Below are 20329 nucleotides of genomic sequence, written 5' to 3' on the forward strand. Positions count from 1 at the left end.
CCAACCACCATCACCAATCAGGAGTGGGCTTGTTGGAAGGCCACATCCCTTTTCCTTAATAGTGTGCTAGGGAGAATCTGTCAGGCGTTTCGCAATGCACGATGTGGGGGCCAGCAGGCACCAGATACTCTTAAATCAGCTATTTTATTGGTCATTTCATAACTTTGATTATATTTTTTTCTGTAGTGCAAGTTAATAAAGTTATAAACCTGAAGGCCCCCACATCAAACTTTTTAAAACATCTGATTGAAAGATTCTCCAGAACAGTCTTTCAAGTGGTAGAGATGTGTACTTGGAACAAGCTCACTCCTGATTGGTAAGAGTGGTTGCCATTGAAACGTTTACTCAAACCATTGATTGTACATGAGAACTTGACGAGTGAGTGTGATGTCATCCATTGAAAATTATTAACCTCCAATTCTGACAAAACAAAGTCAATTTAGTAGTCATTTTTTTGTGATATGGACGCCGCCATGTTGGAGCCAGACATCGTCAGTAAACAGCGATTGATTCAAGTTGGTCTGAGGCATCGTTTCTATGGCAACAACTACTACCAATCATTCGTGAGGTTGTTGGAAAGTCACACTTCGACCACTTGAAAGTGGGGAAAACAGTTGAAACACACAATGTGGAGGCCAACAGGCTCCACCTACTTTCATTGAGGCATCTGATTGATCAGTTTATAACTTGAATACCTTGCACTACAGTAAAAACTTAAAAAAAATAGAATAGGATTAGCAAGAACATGTAAAAAAAAAAAAAGAAGCAGACATAATGACCGACTAATTCTATGGGATTAAATGCCAGAAGGGATAGGTCACTTAGTCCAGTTCTCACATACAGTCAATGGTCTAAACACAATCATTTGATTAAAAAATAAAAAATAAAGGCTTAAGACATTACAATACCTTTAAAATGAGTTGATATTTGAAAATAGCTTGTGAAAGGTACAGTATAAAAATGTCTAAAATAAAGTCTAAATTGATATCATGTGTTGGGTGAAACATAACTAATGAAATGCCAAATTATCAGTGGAAAATGTAAAATGGCTAAAAGGTAAACAGTTCTACATAAACGCTATTATTCTATTTGTGGTAATAAGGACCGAAGATGTCGTTCTCTCTTCTCATTTGATGTAAAAATGTTTAAGAAATATCATAACAAGAGAAAATAAAAACAGACTAGTGAAGGAGCTGAATCATAGATATGTGAACTTACTTCATACAGAAGACGTCCTGAACTAACAACTCTTTCAGGATGGATTCAGTTAAACTGGTTTCTGAAGTCCTGAGATTATCTACATTTTTTACCACTCATGAGGCCAAATAAATGAAAAAATAGGAAGATAAAGCTTCAACAGAAGCCTTTAATTACATCGGAAGGCTCACTGAGGATGAAAAGGACAATGGAGAATGACAGAAGAAAGAAGCTTCAGATTTCTCAAACGTAAGGCCTTTACAGGAAAATTCAACGTTCCCCCCCCCCCCCAAAAAAGTGATTTAAGCAGAATATGTGCTATGGAAATTAAAGTTTCAACTAGGTAGATTGAGAATGGGTATCATAATTGATTGTATTCGGAGGTTTTAGACGTTATTTCAGGCCTGTACGTGTGTCTGACAGTGGATGTCCACCACACCCTGTATGTCTGACTGACATGTATTCTTCAAATGGGACAATGACGTTTTTTGGTGGGAACTCCAATTTGTGAAATGCGCCAACCGCCACATTTGTCTCCTGACTTTAACTTTTTCTTACGACAAAGCAAGAACAACACCGAGTTTACATAACATGCCGAACTTTAGCATGCAACAGTTGGTCCCACGGCTGGTGTCAAGTTACCCAGCTAGGCATCAACAAACTCCCCGGTATGTCCGCCTCCACAAATTCCGAATCCGCACAACAGTTTGGATTGAATTCACTTTGAACACTCGAGCGAGATCTTACCTCTGCGTAACTTTGGACTTTAGTTATTCAAGTGGAACCCTGTTCGTCGTTTCTGTCAAACCCCAGCAAGGGAAACCCGGAACTTACTTCCTCTAAACCGCCCGGGTCCACCTCACGGAGTCACTGACGCCATTGTGGCTCACGGGTCCTAAAGATACACCACCCAAACCAATGAAGGTACGAACCAAAATGGCTGCTTGTGTGACATAGTTGCACTAGTGAAATCTGCTTTGTGAATAAGTGACCATTTCAAACTCAAGGCAATATACAGTATATGTTTACTTTACATTTTTTATTATTATTTTAAGAAGGAAAAAAATCAAAGAAAGTTTAAAATAAAAAACGTTATTGAAATAAAACAAAATTAAATTAAACAAAAAAACAAACATTTTATGTATCATCAGAAAATCTAAATAAAGTCACCCAACTGAATTCAAATAAAGTGGGACAATTTCAGGAAGACTTTCAAGATCTCTTATCAACATTTCTATCTACTTTTTTTTAATAAAATATTTTACCATGAACCTGTAATATACAAGTTAAAGCCAGATCTCTCACTTGCATTGTGCCTTCAGGCTAAGTAGAGGAGTCAATACTGTGCTAATATTACACATGTTTTTTTCTGTTGTTGTTGTTGTTTTTTTTTTTTTACAAAAATATAGCATGATAGCAACATGCATTTTAATCACAATAATAATTTGCAAAGGTAGAATTGTTACACACAGTACAGTAAAATTTAGTAATTTCTAGTTTTTTTGGCTTTGTTACATAGTTTTGAAAAGTTTTGTAAAAATAAAGCTGGCCTTCTTATCATTTTCAAGTCAGCAGTTACTTATCACGCTGGGCCAGTGTTGCAAATCTGCAACATCTTAGAACTCACTGTGTGACGTTCTCTTTCAAAAAAAGCCAGAATTGTGTATTACTTCCCGATATGAAAATTTTTCCCAAAATATTACTTTTTTTTCTGTTACTAAGACTTATTTTGGGCCTGAGAGGGTTAAAAGGAAATGGTTATAAAATACAGTATCTTGCAATTGTTCAATTGAAACACATTTTAAAGAAACTAAAGAACTTTGAAGTCTGTTTTAGTTGCAGAAATACATCTTTATGATGAAACTTTGTGGTCTAAGTGTAATTACAGTCTTATGTTTGAAGAAAAACTAAGGAGTCACTCATCTTACCATGTGACTGTGTTGCAAAACCATTCTTTGTTTAGAAACCACATCTATTATGTTGATTTCAGACCAATAAAGAACACAGCTTTAGAAAAATTTAGCAGCAGTTATTGAATAACATCTATGATGGTTTGTGAAACTGTATCTTTAACCTCTTCACCTCCTCTGATGTGAACTTTTCTATTTTAGACAATATTTACCTAAATCAGGTACTGTCCACCCTGAGATTGGAAGGTTGTGAGTTCAAATCCACAGAAAAGTTGTACAAAAGAGAGTAAGGCCCGATTCGAATTCTTCCCTTCTCCCTAGCACTTCTGCCTCCCCCTCCATTTGAAGGGGGAGTTTATGTGTATGTCCGGAATTATTATTTTTTAATTCCGACCCTCCAAACGAAGGGATATAAAATCCTCCCCCGCGAGGCTAAACCATGTCACGCTGAGAAGCGCTTTTCTTCACGTTGCTGCGCTCTAAAGCACTAAATGTAAATTAAACTGTTGGAAGCTCCTCACAAAACCTAGCAAACTGGTGATTAATTACATCATCGACGAAAATGATGCTCGAGGGCCAAATAAAGGGGAAAGGACAATGGAGAAATTCGGATTGGGCCTAAAAATGGGACTCAATGCCTACCTGCTCTGCATAAAGAGGTTTGATTGGGAGGTTGAACCACCAAATGGTTTCTGAGCACAGCTGTGTCTGCAGCTCACCTCTCCCCCTGAGGATGGGTCAAATACGGAGGACAAATTTCACTCAATAGGTGCATGACAATTAATTGGATTTTAGTTAGACTAAGCTTCCTGTAATTAAAAAAAAACTTGTTGCAGTGTGCCAAAGTAAGTCCCTTGATGTGTGTTATCAGATACAAGTTGTGCCTTTTTTTATTTTGATCTGGGCATTATAAATTCCAAATATTGTTTTTGTATCCAGTTATGAACATTTTTCTAAATATATTGTAAATTACTTCTAAAAACAATATGACTAAATTTGTCATTAAAACCTTGATTTTTGGTCTTCTATAACCATTTTTAAGGTAAAATTGTATTTTTAGTTGTTGTTTGAGACTATACATTAAGATTTTTAGTTGATATACATTTTATTTGATTTCTTTTAGTTTGAGGACAAGCATACAAGAACTTTACACACCTCATCAGGGGTGTGAAATGGCAATGTATGGCCCAGACACCCAGCATTAGCTCCCATGTCTGAAAAATCAATAACAAGCGCCCCGATCCACTCTCTCAGCCGCTCAATAATCTTGAAACATCCCCCAACTCCTCCTCCACACAAAAGCCCTCACCCCTCTGCATTGTAAATAACTGCTCAAACGCACAATGCGCTCTGGACCGCTTTATTCAGTCGCACAACTTCCCTGCATTTTCATTGGTCCCTTGAGGATGCGGCGGCAGCGGATTGGAGGAAAGTTTCTCCAGGAGTCCACACACCCCCCACCTCACACATATCCACCGTGCTGTACTACTTTTGATTCCAGTTGTTTTCGCATCCACGCACCGACACAGAGGGACCCGGGGCTGCTGCCTTCCATCCTGTGGGTGATGCACTAGTAACGGCCGCGCATCGACTGGTGAGACTCTACCTGCTGCCCAGAGGAGAGAAAAAACAAGACCAACTTCAGACAAAACATCAGGAGCCAAAATGGTGTCGGCGGGATTGGAGATCTTGGGGCTTTCGATGTGCGTAATTGGCTCGCTCTTGGTGATGATGGCGTGCGGGCTGCCCATGTGGAAGGTGACGGCTTTCATCGAGGCCAACATCGTAGTGGCTCAGACCATCTGGGACGGTTTATGGATGACGTGCGTGGTGCAGAGTACTGGACAGATGCAGTGCAAGGTGCACGACTCCGTCCTCTCGCTCAGCCACGACCTGCAGGCGGCCAGAGCGCTCACCGTCATCGCCTCCGTGATGGGAGTGCTGGGTCTCATGGTGGTGATAGCCGGGGCGCAGTGCACCAACTGCATCCGCAACGAGAGCATCAAAGCGCGGGTGGTGAACGCCGGGGGTGCCATCTACATCATCAGCGGTCTGTTCGTGCTGGTGCCCATCTGCTGGATGGCCAACAACATCATAACGGACTTCTACAACCCGCAGCTGCTGCCGTCGCAGAAGAGGGAAATCGGCGCGGCGCTCTACATCGGCTGGGCCGCCGTGGCGCTGCTCCTGATCGGAGGCTCGCTGCTGTGCTGCTCCTGTCCGTCCGGCGGCAGCTCGGGATACTCGGTAAAATACGCACCGACCAAGAGAGCCGCGCAGAACGGAGACTATGACAAGAGGAATTATGTGTAGCTGTGGCGCGCAGCAGCCGTGCGTAAAAACAACATGCAGCTTTTTGGAAAACTCTTTTTAACGGACTCTCTTTTTGAACTTGAAACTTTTTATCGTTTTTTAACTTTGAAATCAAAGGAAGCTGTTTTTCTTTTGCAAAGTTTTTATAATTCCACACATTCAAGAGTCCTTTTTTGAGAGATAAACAAAAGACTTAAAAACAACTATCATAAAAGCTCATTCTGAAATGTTTGTGTTGTTTTAGCTCAATTTTTATGTACAGATCTGTGTTAGCTTTCCTTTTTTTAAAATATGCACTGTCAGCAATTTGTACTGTAACTGAGTTATGCGCTCCCACCTACCATAAAATAGAAGGAGCAAACACACAGTTCTTGATAAATCCCGGACAGATATTCTTTGTAGATTAGAATATTTCAGTTTGATGTCTTTTTGTTTTTTGTTTTTGCACATTCAGATGCAGAGTCTGGTTTGGACAATGAACACAAAGCGCACCTGCAACGTTTTTCATTTTCCGTGCAGAAGTGCTTTACTTTTCCTCGGAAAAAACTTTGTTTTCTGCTGTTGATGTAATAATTTCACATACTTGTATAAGAAGATGAAATGGTGTTTGTTTCTATTAAGATTAAACTGAATATATTGTCTAAAGTATTTAGATAAAAGTGTCTTTTTGAAACAAAAAAACAATCTTATCCCAGCGTGACGCTGCGTAAAACACGCTGTTCCCACCACAAACCCACCCCCACCGCCGGGGAAAAAAGTATTTTGGTTATCCATAGAAATCCAGATGACAATGCCCATTCAAGTTGAGTGGGACTGCTGTTCAGCTCAGAGAACCCCTCCTCTCCTCACCCGCAGTGAAAGGCGTTCAAATGAGAGATGTGGAGAAGCTGCTGGAATCGTCTTCTTGTAAGTCATTCCATTCATGCATAAGACTTCAGTTCATAGCATGGGATGACTGCCATTTTTACGCACCATTCTCCACGTTGTGGAGCATCACCGACACCCAAACCCGGGGAATGACGCAGAGCCACAGGAGCTACAGCACCTTTTTTATTCCATAAAGAGGAAAAACATGACTCGGTTCATGAGTAACAGCAGCCTGATTTAAACTGTGACTGGATTACAAGAGCTTATGGTTGTTTTGCCCAGTGACTTAAGAATCTTAGCAGGTCATATGGTCTCCTCAACATTGAAAATTATTTTTAAAAAAAGTTTCCATACAGTTAGGCTGGTCCATCTGTGCATTCCACACATTACAGGGTTTTAGGACAGCTCTTTGTACAGTGTTTTCTCAAGCTTACCACTCTGTGGAGTGCTGAAAAGGCTTAAATCAGGAGATTTTGTTTGTGGAGAATATGATCTTAAAATTATAAGTGAACTTTGGGCTTGTGTATATCAATTAAGTAACCTAATTTTGCAATATTTTCAATAAAACAAAATACTATCCTGATTTAGCATTTGACAAAAGCAGTGAAATGCAAACATTTTGGCTCATAAAGTTATATCAATTTTTTTGCATCAAATAAAAGAGTCAATTAGGACTTAAATTTGTAATTAAAATGCTTAAGAGCCTTTCAAATATTTTTTGAATTGCTTAAAATTCATAAATTATACTTTGAAGGAACATAAATAAAGGAAAGGTCACAGAAAAGCAAACAAGTTTTAGAAAAATAACAAATTAAAGCCACGGTATCCCCAACAGCTAAACACCAAATGTCTTAAGCAAAAGTTCTGCTCCACTCCAAGTTTTTGAGGTACAAAAAAGGTCCACTTCCTTAAGCTTTGACCTGAAATCTGCCAGTAAAAGATGGTCTATGCACTGCAGTTCTGTGGCTGCAGAAGCTAAAAAAACAGCATCAGTGAAGCCTTTAAAAACTTCAGAACTTGTGAGACCCTGCCTGTTGTTCTGACTTCAAAAGGTTTCAAAAGATTGAAACGATATTAGCCAATTAAAATATAGATTTTGAACTTCCTTATTTCTGAATGTCATCTCTGATCTGGTTTGATCGTAAATCAAAAGTCAAAAAACGTGTAGACAGGAGTTTGCAGTGATGAAGACATGAAATCCTCTGTTTGGGCAACATTTTTGCTGATCAAATCCATATATCAGTTTTAATTTTGTAGTTTTTTTAATAGTAGGTAATAATGCAATATTGAAATTGTTGCATTGTGTTTGTGACGAGCAAAAGTGGTTTTGTTGCAAAAATCTGAATCATAACATGAGTTTGTGGAATTAATCCAACGGATTCAGTGTTTTTGCATCACTTCCTGCTCAGGTTTGGAAGAAATCCTCCTATCTGAGAAAACAGTGTTTATGTGTAAACAAACAAATGTGTCACTCAAAAAACTTTCTAAATGATTTGTACTTAGTGACCCCATGTGGGTTTTTCAGATAAAAGTTTAAGCAGTAAGATGTTTTTGTCTGATTGTTACACTCTTTAGTCACTGCACACACTGTGATGAAAAGCTAACAATATGAGCATCTGATGTGTAAGTGAGGGAACTGACTGGGGGTGAGTGGCCTGGGGTGGGTGGGGGGTTTGCTTTAAAAAAAAGCCCTCATTCCAGTAAGAAGAGGGCAAATAGGGCCAGTCACGTCATTCAATAGGCACTCGCCATGGTAACCAGCAGAACCTGCAGTTGCCTGGCTACGGGTGCCTATAATGTGGTGGTATGGATGAGTCTAATAAAAGGCCTGGCCGGCAGACGTACAAGCATAAACACAAACACACAAAGCGCACACACACAGACTCACACCGACATACACATGAAGAGTAGTCTGCAGGGCTGAAGAAGGATTTTCGGAAAGCTTCTAATAGCTACTGCAAACTGCTGTGGCAGCGTTTGCCTCATGTTTACAGGGAACCGAATGTTGAGACACGACTGTAAACAAACAAACAGCAGCACCTTTTAGCTTCCCATATTCCAGCAGGTGACTCACTACCCCTTTAACACCAGAGCTCCATTGTTAATGTTCTTTGATTTACTGTAATTTTTTAGAGGTCGCGCCACTTTTCTCCTTCAAAATCTACTGGAATTATCGTGTTAACAGTTAAAAATTACAGTGTGTTAAAGATTTTGTGTTTAAGCATCACCGTCAACAGGTCAGGTATTAAAGTGTTACACTTGACCCGACAGGGTGGCAGGTTGCGATTTAGACATCTGCATTTATCACTCTAAGGAGAGTTTTCCCATTACATCAACTCTGAACTTTGAAAAGCCACCTCCCTTCACTGATGAGGCGTCATCTTGTCAGACCTGGATCTCCCATGTTTGACCTGGTTCTTCTCTCCTTACAGCAGATCTGAACTGGAAAAGTTGCATTACCTGCGATAATGCAAGTGTGAATACTTTGCTGAATGTGAGAAGAAGTGAGAATTTTGCTAAAATGTTAGGTTAACTTCAAAAAAGCCCCCAAATCTCTTAGTAGGTGCCAAATTAGCCCCCCAAAAAGATAGCGCGTTACTAAATTACTAGCTTAACTCCTAATTGACTTAAAAATCCTCAATATATGCCAAAATAGCCCCCAAAAGCTAGCACATTGCCAGGATACTTGCTTAATTAGAATTAGCCTTAGAAACCTCAGTATATGTCAGAATAGCTAAAAAAGGCTAACACGCTGCTAAAATACTAGCTTAACTCTAAATTAGCTCAAAAATCCTCAGTAGACGTAATATAAGCCTAAAACACTAGCATGTTGCTAAAATATTAGCTTAACTCAGAATTAGCCCCCAAAAACCTTAGGAAAAGGCCAAATTAGCCAAAAAAAAAAAAAAAAAAAAAAAAACTTAGTACGTTGCTAAAATACTAGCTCAACCCAGAATTAGCCCAAAAAACCTCATTAGAATCTAAATTAGCCAAATTGTAAGCATGGTGCTCAAATATTACCCAAACTCAAGAATAGCCCAAAAAAACTTATTAGATCCTAAATTATCCAAATATGTTATTATGTTAACTAAACCCAAAATTTGCCTTTTAAACTATCAGTAGCATTAATGTCCTTAACATGCTGTACGTTTTGATACCAATATTGCTTACGTTTTAAAGTGCGCATGGAATTTGATTAATTTTTTTGGGGGGGGGGGCAGAAATTGCGATAAATCGTAAAAAAAAAAGTGAAATTTCGTTAAGTTTCAATAATTGTGTGAAATTTAACAATAGCAAAAGTGCAAACATGATTTCCTGAACATGCCGAATGTTTAATTGCATAAATTAGAAAAAAATCTCATTCATTTCAATGGGGCGGAAAAATTGCATAAATTGCGTGATATCTTAAAAATCTTAACATTTACAAAAACCAAAAACACAAGTGATAATGTCCTTAATGAGCTTAACATTTTGATACCAAGATTGTAAAAATTGCTGAAAGTGTGATTGAGAAAAATAAATAATAAGAAAGAGAAACTGAACCACAATAGTGCAAATGCTTTGAAGCATTAACACCATAATAGAATGATTTATGGCAGTGATTTAGCTAATATACCAGAAGCAGAAAAGATCCTTTTTTTAGGCTTTAGGATCCATCTTGGTTGACTCAGACTTCAGGTGTACCCAGACTGTAGACTTCTCTGCTGAAGGGATCTTACTCGAAGACAGTTAAGCCAAGAGTCTGCAGGTGGTTAAATGTGGAGGACAAATGTGGCTTTGTGCAAAGAGTTAAAGACCCCATGAGCCGTTTGTTTGAGAAACAATGAGTGAGCAGCATGCTTAGAGATCAGGGAGGAGGGGGGTGTCGAGGAGGAAAAAAAATCCACCATCTTGTGTTCTCCAGCATGTCCACAAAGTCTACATGCTTGATGACTCACAGGTTTTTTGTCCAAAACCCACAGCACGACCAGACTTCCTGTGTGAAGGACAACGGAACAAGAAGCAGGAAGGAACAGGGAGGGTGTGGAGAGGAGGAGGAGAAGGAGGAGGAGAGTGAGTGTTTCTGAGCTCTGTGGATTTCTGAAACGCAGAGATGAATAAGCGTTGGTGCTTAAGTGATGCTCAAACTGTTTGGATTTGTCTAGTCAACGTAATCTAGACTAAACCCTCGAAGGAAACAATGTCAGTGTTCCAACTTGAAAAATTCTGTGGCGTCTTAGACTAAATAGGCCGGGAAAAGCCGAGTGGATTATGTCAAAAATGCATCGACATGAGTCTGAAAATAGGTTTTATCTCAACACAGACATGGGGGTTCATTAGACAAAGATTTACTGCAGAAAAGCCACAGACATTAGAGACTATGTGTTTGATTTGTGGCAGGAGAAACAGGAAACTTTCATTAAAAACGTGCAGAATTCCAAGCTGACTAGTGACATATTAACACTGGCAAATCCCACTTTTTACTTTCATTTTAACAAGTTTCCAAGGATTCTGAAAAATGGTTTTACCAAGAATTCTTATTTTTAAGAAAAGAGTTCTAGTCACCAAGACTTGTAAACTAAGATGACTTGGCTGTTACAGTGCGGTTTCCGTCCTGGTCGTGGAACAGTGGACCAGCTCTACTCCCTCTTCAGGGTGCTGGAGGATTCATGGGAGTTTCCTCATCTAGTTCACATGTGCTTTGTGGATTTGGAGAAGGCGTTCGACCGCATGCCCCATGGTGTCCTGTGGAGGGTGCTCAGGGTAGCCTTACTGAGACCTGTCTGGTCTCTGTATGACCGTAGCAGGAGCATTGGTTTGCATTGCCAGCAGTAAGACGGTAAGTCTATTTCCTGTGCACGTTGGACTCCAGCAGGGCTGCCCTTTATCACCAGTTCTGTTCATAGTTTTTATGGACAGAATTTCTTGGTGCAGCCAGGGCCCAGAAGGGATCTGCTCTTTACAGATGATGTTGTCCTGTTAGCCTTAAGCCAGGACCTCCAGCATGCACTGGAGCGGTTTGCAGCCGAGTGTGAAGCGGCTGGGATGAAGTCTGAGGCCATGGTTCATGACCGGAGAAAAGTTGTTTGTCCTCTTTGGGTTTTTGGTGTGTTTCTGCCTCAGGTGGAGTTAAAATATCTTGGTGTCACGGGTGAGGGAAGATCGAATCCTGAGATTGACAGGGGGACTGCAGCATCGTCCACCATTTTGCGGTCGCTGTATTGATCTGTTGTGGTGGAAGGAGAGCTGAGCCAGAAGGCAAAGCTCTCAATTTGCCAGTCGATCTTTGTTCCAGTACTCACCTATGGTCATAAGCAATGGGTCATGACCGAAAGAACAAGATACCGACTACAAGCGGCTGAAATTAGTTTTCTCCGAAGGGTGGCTGGCCGTTCCCTTAGAGACAGGGTGAGAAGCTCAGTTACCTGGAGAGTTACCTCCTTAAACTATTTGACACTTGTACAGATTTCATAACCTTGTTTTTAGACAATTTACTAGGTTTTTAAACCCATCTTTGCCCTGCACCTCTCCAAGTTTTTCTGAAAATAAAAAAGTAAAGGTAAAAATGACTTGCTGCATGGACAGATCATTTTAATATTTTCTAGGGATTTTCTTCAGAAGATTAGTGTTCTCCTTTTTTTGACCACCTCTTTTTGTAATGTAGCAGGAAAAAACAAAGCTGTCAAGATGTTTGATAAAATAATGACTTTTATCAAGAGACACCTGAACCAAAAAAGTTTCAGTTTTCAGCTGTTTCACAAACTTTCACTACAAAAGGACAAAATCCCAACACCTTTTTTTGTCTAGTTTTAAGTTTCATTGTTTTATGATACTTGATATAAGACAAAATTAACTTACCAGTAACTTTTTAGTGAGATGTTATGACTTGTTTTAAATCCTGGGTATCTTGTTGAGTCATTTAATTAAGAAAATATTTTATTTTAATTAATATTCCATATGAAAATAGTTTTTTGACTCATAATTTAAATATAATTTTGACTTTATCTCATATGAAACTCTTGTCTTATCTAAATTGATGAGACAATCAGGGTAGTTGGACATTTGTAGCGTTTACAGTAAAACACAATATTTTTTGAAGAAAAAGTATTAGCATGTATGTAAATGTATACCTACTTAAATGTTTTTCATTATACACACTTGTTTAGGACATAATATTTACAACTATCAGAGCAAAATATCGAATTAGGATGTTTATAGTCATTTTCAAGATAATATTTTGTCTTAAAATCACAACTTAATTTAAGAAGTCCTATCAAGACAAATTCCATTGGTTTCATTGGCAGATTTTTTTCACTGATAACCGGGAAAAACATCTTGTCTTCAACATTTCTAACTTGTTTTGAAAAGGGCATTTTGGTTCCAGTGGATTTTGCTGGGGACCTCAGTGTATGTGAAAGAATGAAACTTGTTATCTGTGAAAAGGGGGTCCTGCATGACCGAGCTGCCCACCGCAGAAACCGACAGAAAAGTCACCCTCATCACACCCCACTGCAGATGGAGTATTCAAAGCCGCCCTGCAACGCTTTTTCTTCCTGCCGGCATCCCAGTGGGTAAATCCGTTATAATGAGAAAGTCTCGTCTACTATGTCCCTTCTGTGAGTTTATGTTAAGATTGTGCCCTGACGTGATCACGACCATCGAATGACGTCTGCGACTTCATGTCATTGTAGGAGAATTCAAAATAAACCATTTTCAGAAGCTTTGAAGAGCCTCATCTGAGGAACAATAATCTTTCAAATGAAAGCATTATAAAATAAAATTATCTTCAGTTAAGATCAAACATATTTAGCCATTCTTTTGCATGTTTATGAGTCATAAGAGTCACGCTTTACAGCAATGAGCATAAGGATTTGAAGGGACAGAGGAGCTTTAACCAGATGTTAGTTAATCAGTAATTCTTGTTCAATTTAGAAATCTGTAAGAAAACTATTAGGTTAATGATTATTAGATGCTTATTAGATGCTCAGGAAATAGGGAAAGTTTTGCAAACTAACCAACTGTCAATAGTTTCTTGGTAAAGTCATAAAAGGGTTTAGTAAAGTAAGTTAGTACTCTCAAAGCAGGCACAAGACTAAAGGAAAACCAACAAGGAAAATTATTTTTCCAGAAAAAGTATACAAAAAGAGAAATAAGAATCCCAATAACAGTAAAATAATAATAATATAAAACACTACTTACTGTTTGTCTATTGTAACTTATAAAGTACAGTAGTGCACTTCCAAGTGCATCTATCCTCACAACAACATTTAAACAAACAGGAGAATGTTAACAAACACACAAAAGATAACTCAATCATTGTCATCATCCAGATTTTAGAAATTAACTTTAAAGTGATGCTCGAGCAATGTTCATGAACTATAGTTTAATATTTATAACCTTCAATCTATTAGATGTGTTTTATGTGTTTGACCAACAAGTAAAGATGAACAATCAGGCATTTTACAATTAATTATCCACTAATTACAAATTTATTTAGGTCCTTTGTAACAATAAATATAAACAATAAACAGTTTATGAATTGAAAACAAGTAAAAATTTATAGTCAGGGAGTTGTTTCTTTTTTTTATTGACCACAACTACAGCAGTTTTTCTGTCCCTTCTTGTAACATGTACATCTCAACTTTTCCTTCATTTATGTATGTATTTATTTAAATTAGAGCAGTGCATATTAACCAGAGTTTAACCTTCAACGTAAGTAGACAGAATTACATCACATCTGTTGTCTTAAGGCAGACAAAACAGAAGAAACGAACAAACATTACAAACAATGAATGACAAAGAGAAAGGTATAGAGTTTATACAACATATGACGACAAAACCTTGAATGTTTACATAAAAAACACATGTAAAACAGAAATCTCTGGAATTATTCATTTTAAATATGATCACAATTCTGGTTTGTTGTAGCCACTGATTTAAAACTGTTTTAACACCTTTTTAACACCTGCAAATAAAGATCTGATAGTCCCGTTATAATGTGCATAAATGAGGACACAGTCCAGTTCTACGCTACAGCATTCCTGCACGTTTCACTTATTTTTAGTTGTTTAGTTTCTTTACTTTTATTACTTACATTTTTAAATGGACCAGTCATTCTTACAAGGGTCTTCATGTTCTATTCATGATTAATTATCTTTTTAAAATGTGAAACTGTACTCAAAAGTTTCTTGAAAACCCAATAAAAAAAAAATCGATTTTAAAAAAAAGGTGGTGAAAAAACATTAAACTTTATTCCTAGCATTGAACTGTCATAGGATGCCACCTGTGCAACAAATCCAGTCATGGAATTTCCTAAATATTCCACAGTCGACTGTCAGCTCTATCAGAACAACATGAAAGAGTTTGGGAACAACAGCAACTCAGCCACCAAGTGGTTGACCACTTAACCTGATGGAGAGGGGTCAGCGAAGAGGTCACTGACTTTCTGCATAGTCAGTTGCTGCAGACCTCCAACCTTCATGCGACCTTCAGATTAGCCCAAGTCCAGTACACAGAGAGCTTCATGGAATGGGTTTCCATGACCGAGCAGCTGCATCCAAGACACACATCACCAATGCAATGCAAAGCGTGGATGCATTGGTGTAAAGCACGCTGTCACCATTGGACTCTAGAGCAGAGGAGACGCCATGAACTGGACTGGCTTGTACAGAGTCCTGACCTGAACCCCATAGAACACCTTTGGGATGAATTAGAGCGGAGACTGAGAGCCAGACCTTCTCCACCAACATCAGTGTTGGTAGGGTGGTTGATCTCCAGGACCAGGCTTGGGCAGCCCTATTATAGATCTTTCTGCTGTGACAATATTTACAGTGATTGCCGATCAGCAAATAGCATTAGAGAGGTTTTGTCAGGATTTTAAACTCTAGATCATAGATAGTTTATTAAAGATCAAAATCTGCTGTTTACTCTGACTTATAGGAGGGCAGGTTTGGAGCTTTTCACTTCCAGCTGTGTTTGGCTCCAGAGTTTAAAGGTGACGAGGTTTTGGGATCACTGGGGGAATCTGATGACTGACAGGCTCAAAGACGGAACGGCAAGAAAACAAAGCTTTCAAAAGGAAACGAGGACCTCGGAGATGCCTTCATGGCTGCTCAGACATCACAGTCACGCGTGTCTTCATGTGAGAGGGATCTTTCCTTCTCAATGTGATGACGGGCAAACAGACAGCTGTATTTGTTTGTCCCGAGCAGACCAGTCATACTAATCCCATCTGGAATTTGGGATTGTTAGAGACACAGCAGGGACAGGTAAACAGCTGCCTACTGGCTTATAGGGATGAGGAATTTATCCTCCTTTTTAAATTCTTCTTCAAGGACAGTCCTCCTTCGGGAATGTCTGCTTCAGGAACACAAACAAGTGACCTTTATTTTATCACATTAACAAAAATGGAGCAAATGCAGATAAAAAAATCTTTTATGCAAAAATTTCAGCTTTATCAAAAATAAAAAAAATAATTTGTAAAAAGGATGTCAGAAAAAACACCAATCACTGTGAAACATGAGAGAACTTTTGAACTTACTTTAATAGTCAAAAAACAAAACCAACTCTTTATAAAAACATTTCTGTTTTTTCCCATAATCCTTTGTCTCTCAGAAATTCAGGGGTTGCTACAGTGGTTTCTGTGGTGTAAATCACTGATGCCTCACTGAGCAGCTCAGCCCTGTTGAGGAAACACAACTATTTGAGTGTGAACGTTCAAAATAGAGCTCCACACATCTCCAAACCGCCTGTGTGACCCTCCCACTGCATGGAGGGACGGTCCTCCTCTGAGTGTGTGTTGGGTATGTTGCACGGCGCATTCCTCAGATGCAGGGAGGCGAACAATGCCGTGGCCTCACTCCACCAGAGGTGCAGGAGGGGGTTGGAAAGTGATTGATGGGCAAAGGGAGACAAAGCTGAACAGGTGGATGTCCCACTGTTTCTGATCGCTGATCAGGTTCCTGTCAGGGGGGGCGTGAAAATGACAGAACAATAGGCATTTTAAAAAGTGATTACCAAGCTGTAGCAAGATCAAAGTCTTCATAAAACCATTCTGACAGAAGAAAACCCCCTTCAAATGTCAAATTTAGTTAAAAACACAGAATTCCTTTTGGTCCTTTAGTGGTTTTGCTGCTGCAGTTTTTTTGGTTAGAGACTCCAGGCTATTCACACAAAAAAATAGATAATGTTGTCTATGTCATGCAGTGACAAAATAGTTTATTAATACCGAGTTGCAAGTTGGCAGGTGGTTTTCCAGAGGGAAAATCAGGGCAGGCAAGTGGTTTTTCCAGAGTGCGTGGTCAAGACACAGTAAGAGGTCATGGTCGGACATCATTCTGGGTGTGCGTAAATCAGTGCTTGATCTTAGCTTCTGTTGCTCCTGTTATTTGATTCAAACTGTCGTCTGGTTTAGTATTAAAAATTTTAAGTATCATCATTACCATTCTAGTGAGTTAACTACTGTGTTCACTGTTTGCTGTCCAAGTCACTCAAAGCTTCTGATGTAGCCGCTTCTCCTTAGCTAAACACTGCTAGCTTTAGCTTAGCATTTAGCATGCCTTCTTCCTCCTCTCCTTTCGCCCCTCTTTCCTGCCCCATATGTCATTTGTTCAGTGCTAATATTATGTTATATTAATGTTGATATGCTAAAAATGTATATTTTCTGTTATTGCTAAGATTATTATCATCATTTATTTTTCGTGTAGTTCTCCATGCCTCCGTTTTGTGCAGTGCGATTCATGTGCCCCCCAACTCTGGGAAAGTGGGAGAGATTCCAGTCTCCAGGTGGCTTGTCTGTACTCTTATCCTTGGCAGTGGACCTCGCCTCTGGCTTGTCTCACACCCCTATCTGTCCCCCAGCTCCATCTGGATGAAGCCCATCTGCTACACTATTCAAACATGTGGTTATAGAGTTAGATGAGCTAATTCTTCTTTAACACTCCTGGTACACTGAAAGGGTAGATATAAATGTAGTTTAACCAAAATGAAATTCAAAGTGGCATCAATGCAAGAAAAAAAACAACAACAACAAGAAGAGGTAGGCTCAGTATCACTTGAAATAAGCAGATGGACTGGCAGTGTGAGGGTGCAGGAACTGGTCGTAAATACTGTAATCTTGATGAGTTGCAGGTGTGTCAGAATGCCACAAACACCTGTGGAGACAGAACAGCAGGATGCTGCTCTATGGGATTTAGGTCAGAGGTCATTGCCAGTCATGCATGCCATAGGAGTCACTCCTACCTCCTGAAGTGGAGCTGGGACAATTCTGGCATGTGGTAGAGCATAATCATCCATGAACGGAAAGCTGGGGGTGGTAAGAATGTGCAGTTTCTTACATCATCAGTTTCATGCTGACTGGTGATGCCTACTCAGACTATTGCTCCTCCTCCGCCAAAGCGACTATGATTTCTATGCCGTGACTTGACACTCATCGGTGAACAGGACAGTAGACCATTGTTGCATTGTCCAGGTCACACGGCTTCAATGCAAACATTCACGTCTGTGACTTGGTGCCAGAGGAGTCACCTGCAACGGTCGTCTGGGATTCAAGTCAAAGTGGGGGCAGTTGGTTGTGAGTGGTTTGTTCTCGTATCCCTCACATCAGGTAAATGGGTCAGCATTTGCTAAACCATGTCTGAGTGCATAGGTCCTTAGATACTGGTCATGGGGCAGCCACGGCGCAGCGGTAGGGTGGTCGACCTCTGTTTGGAAGACTGCAAGTTCAGTTACCACCTTTACAGTCCATGTGTTGAGGTGTCCTTGGGCAAGACACTGAACCCCAAATTCCCTCTGCACACGTTCTCTTCCTCAAGTCGTCACATATTGACGTTTGGTTAAGGACTCTTCCACGTCACTTTTTGACGCCCCCAATTCGTTGTTTCTTGTCTGCGACCCTCAGGACGCGGTACTGGATGCAATATCGGATGCGGACTGGTCCTCGAAATGCTTCCGCGGACCAGACGTAAACTGGTGCCGGGTTAGGGTCAGGGTGCTGGTACTGGACGCGTCACGAGGACCAGTCTGCGTCTGGTACCACATCCTGAGGGTTGTGGACCCTTGATTTTACGAACAGCCAGCACGTCAAATAAAGACCAGTTCCACAAACCGGAACTGTTCCAGTACCAGGATGCGGAGCGCACCAGTACTCAAACCCGATACCGGTTTGCACCTGGTATAGCGTCTGGTACCGCGTCCGGTGCTGGGTTAGGATATCGGTGCAAGGCTTGGGTGCAGACCACGGTACTGGACCAGTTCCGGTTCGCGGCCCGGAGGTTGGGGACCTGTGATTTAAGGGGAACAGCCAGCACGTCAAAAAACGACAGGTTGGGGACACCCAAAATGTCAAAAATTGATGTGCAGGGGGCTTTAACCAAACGTCAATATGTGGCGACTAGGTAGTAAGAATGCTTTGTACCTCTTTTGGTTATAGGTTGGCTCCAGTGTTCAGCACCGGAGTGTGTGAATGTGTGTGTGTGCGTGACTGTAAAACACTTTGGCTCTTTAAAAGTATACAACATGGTTGGGGTCTCTCACAAACTCTGCCAGTAGTTCTGTGTTTTAATGCAATTCTGCTGATGACTCTTTAAGATGCGCCAAGTTCACCTCCAACATCTGACTGCCCCCTCCCAGCCTGAAGGCGCTATGGTCGGCCAGGTGGCGCTACTCTTCCGTTAAGCAGCAATGTGTCCTTCATGGCTGTTTTTGAATGACTAAATCAGTTTTTTATATCAACAGAATGTCGAAATTGATTGAAAAGGATTTTCCTTTAGAATTAATTTGAACATTTTACAGTGAAAAATGTGGAAAACACAAAAATGAGATATATCACTCCAATGCAGCTGCCTCCCGATCACAAGAATCTGTGCAGTAAAGAGAACACTGTGAATAAAACATCCTGACTTTTTCACTGTACCCCTATAGTACAGCCACAGGACTTCATGTAAGTACGTGACGGAGATGCTGCATAAACAAACATCAGCACATCCTGCAAATTACAGCAAATGTAATCAACCTCAGTGCAGTCACAGTGTGATCCTCACGCTGGAAGGACGTGTCTTCCTGTTGGTGTAAAAGCCGAGGAAACACCTGACCAAACACCTCCTTTCTGCTGCTTATTTCTAAAGTTTTCATCTCAAAGAGCACTGATGACTTTAGATAGGGAGGGAAAACTTCAAAGCAGCTGCTGCACTGGCGCCATGTGCTGAGCATAAAAATGTAAAAGAAAGTTAAGAAAGTTGTTTCTGTAAGATTTAGACATGAAAAATGTAGAATTTCACAAATCCAGGCAACATCTAGAAGATTAAACACTACATGCAGTTTCACAACAAAATGACAAAATATGCAATTTCTCAAAAATGTTTTCATTTCTGACACTCAGACGCTGAGGTATGTAATAACGAATGTTTCAGAAGGTTTTCTCAGGCAGATGAGAGACCAAACTGCAAAGAAGAAAAGAAAATGAGATCCTGTTAAAGGCTAATTTAAAGCAATTTGTGATTATGTCTTGAAAGTAAATGACAGTGTTTCCTCTGCAGGATCCTGGGATAATGTTTTCCTGCAGAAACTGTAAAAAATGCCATCAAAGAGGTTAACAATTCAGTAAAGTAAAGGAGAAGGAAACTTGAGCCTTCTGACAAAAGAACAGAATAAAAATATTTATTGTGGATTTTTCAGTGCTCTGAAGATTATTACAACTTTGCTGTAACTATCAACACAGGGGTTTCCATAAAACATCCCAGAACCAGACAGACTTTCAGGATCTGATCCTGAACCGGGCCTGATAAAGATCTTAACCGCCCCGCAGAGAGCAGCTTCCGGCATCTCCTTCACAGCCGGGCAGCAACAAGGAGGTCCGGCCGACATCCTTAGAGTGAGCCAACTTCACATCAACCTTTGCTCTACAGAAACAGGTGCTAACTGCATTACAACTCTTTTAACATTCAAAAGAGTGAAAATACTTCATTTGACATCACCTGGACAACAATATCTGTCCAAATAAAATACGTTTTGCCTTGGTTACACAAAAAATTAAAGTTTTTTTTGGAAAATGTTGACGTCCTGTC

At 40.0% G+C, this 20329-nt stretch overlaps 2 protein-coding genes across 5 annotated transcripts in view; one reads left to right on the plus strand and one right to left on the minus strand.

The window, feature by feature from the left end:
* Window positions 1–2084, minus strand: part of zgc:63587 (uncharacterized protein LOC393431 homolog) — a 23276-nt gene extending 21192 nt beyond the window's left edge. The window contains exon 1 of the mRNA XM_024274759.2: window positions 1945–2084. The gene's annotated coding sequence lies outside the window, so the exon portion shown is untranslated. The remainder of the gene's footprint in view (window positions 1–1944) is intronic.
* The window catches only part of cldn5a (claudin 5a), a 21226-nt gene continuing 2882 nt past the window's right edge, over window positions 1986–20329 (plus strand). The window contains exons 1-2 of one of the 4 annotated variants that reach the window (XR_002919562.2): window positions 1986–2121; window positions 10250–10340. Coding sequence is in view for 1 of the 4 variants with exons in the window: in XM_024274760.1 (XP_024130528.1) it covers window positions 4773–5420 (648 nt within the window). In the remaining 3 variants the exon portion in view is untranslated. Of the gene's footprint in view, window positions 2122–4230; window positions 6069–10249; window positions 10341–19652; window positions 20177–20329 lie in introns of those variants that run through there. The other 3 variants (XM_024274760.1, XR_002919561.2, XR_002919563.2) reach the window with 3 other exon arrangements.

Source organism: Oryzias melastigma, linkage group LG9 (assembly GCF_002922805.2).
Source record: "Oryzias melastigma strain HK-1 linkage group LG9, ASM292280v2, whole genome shotgun sequence".
Classification (NCBI taxonomy): domain Eukaryota; kingdom Metazoa; phylum Chordata; class Actinopteri; order Beloniformes; family Adrianichthyidae; genus Oryzias; species Oryzias melastigma.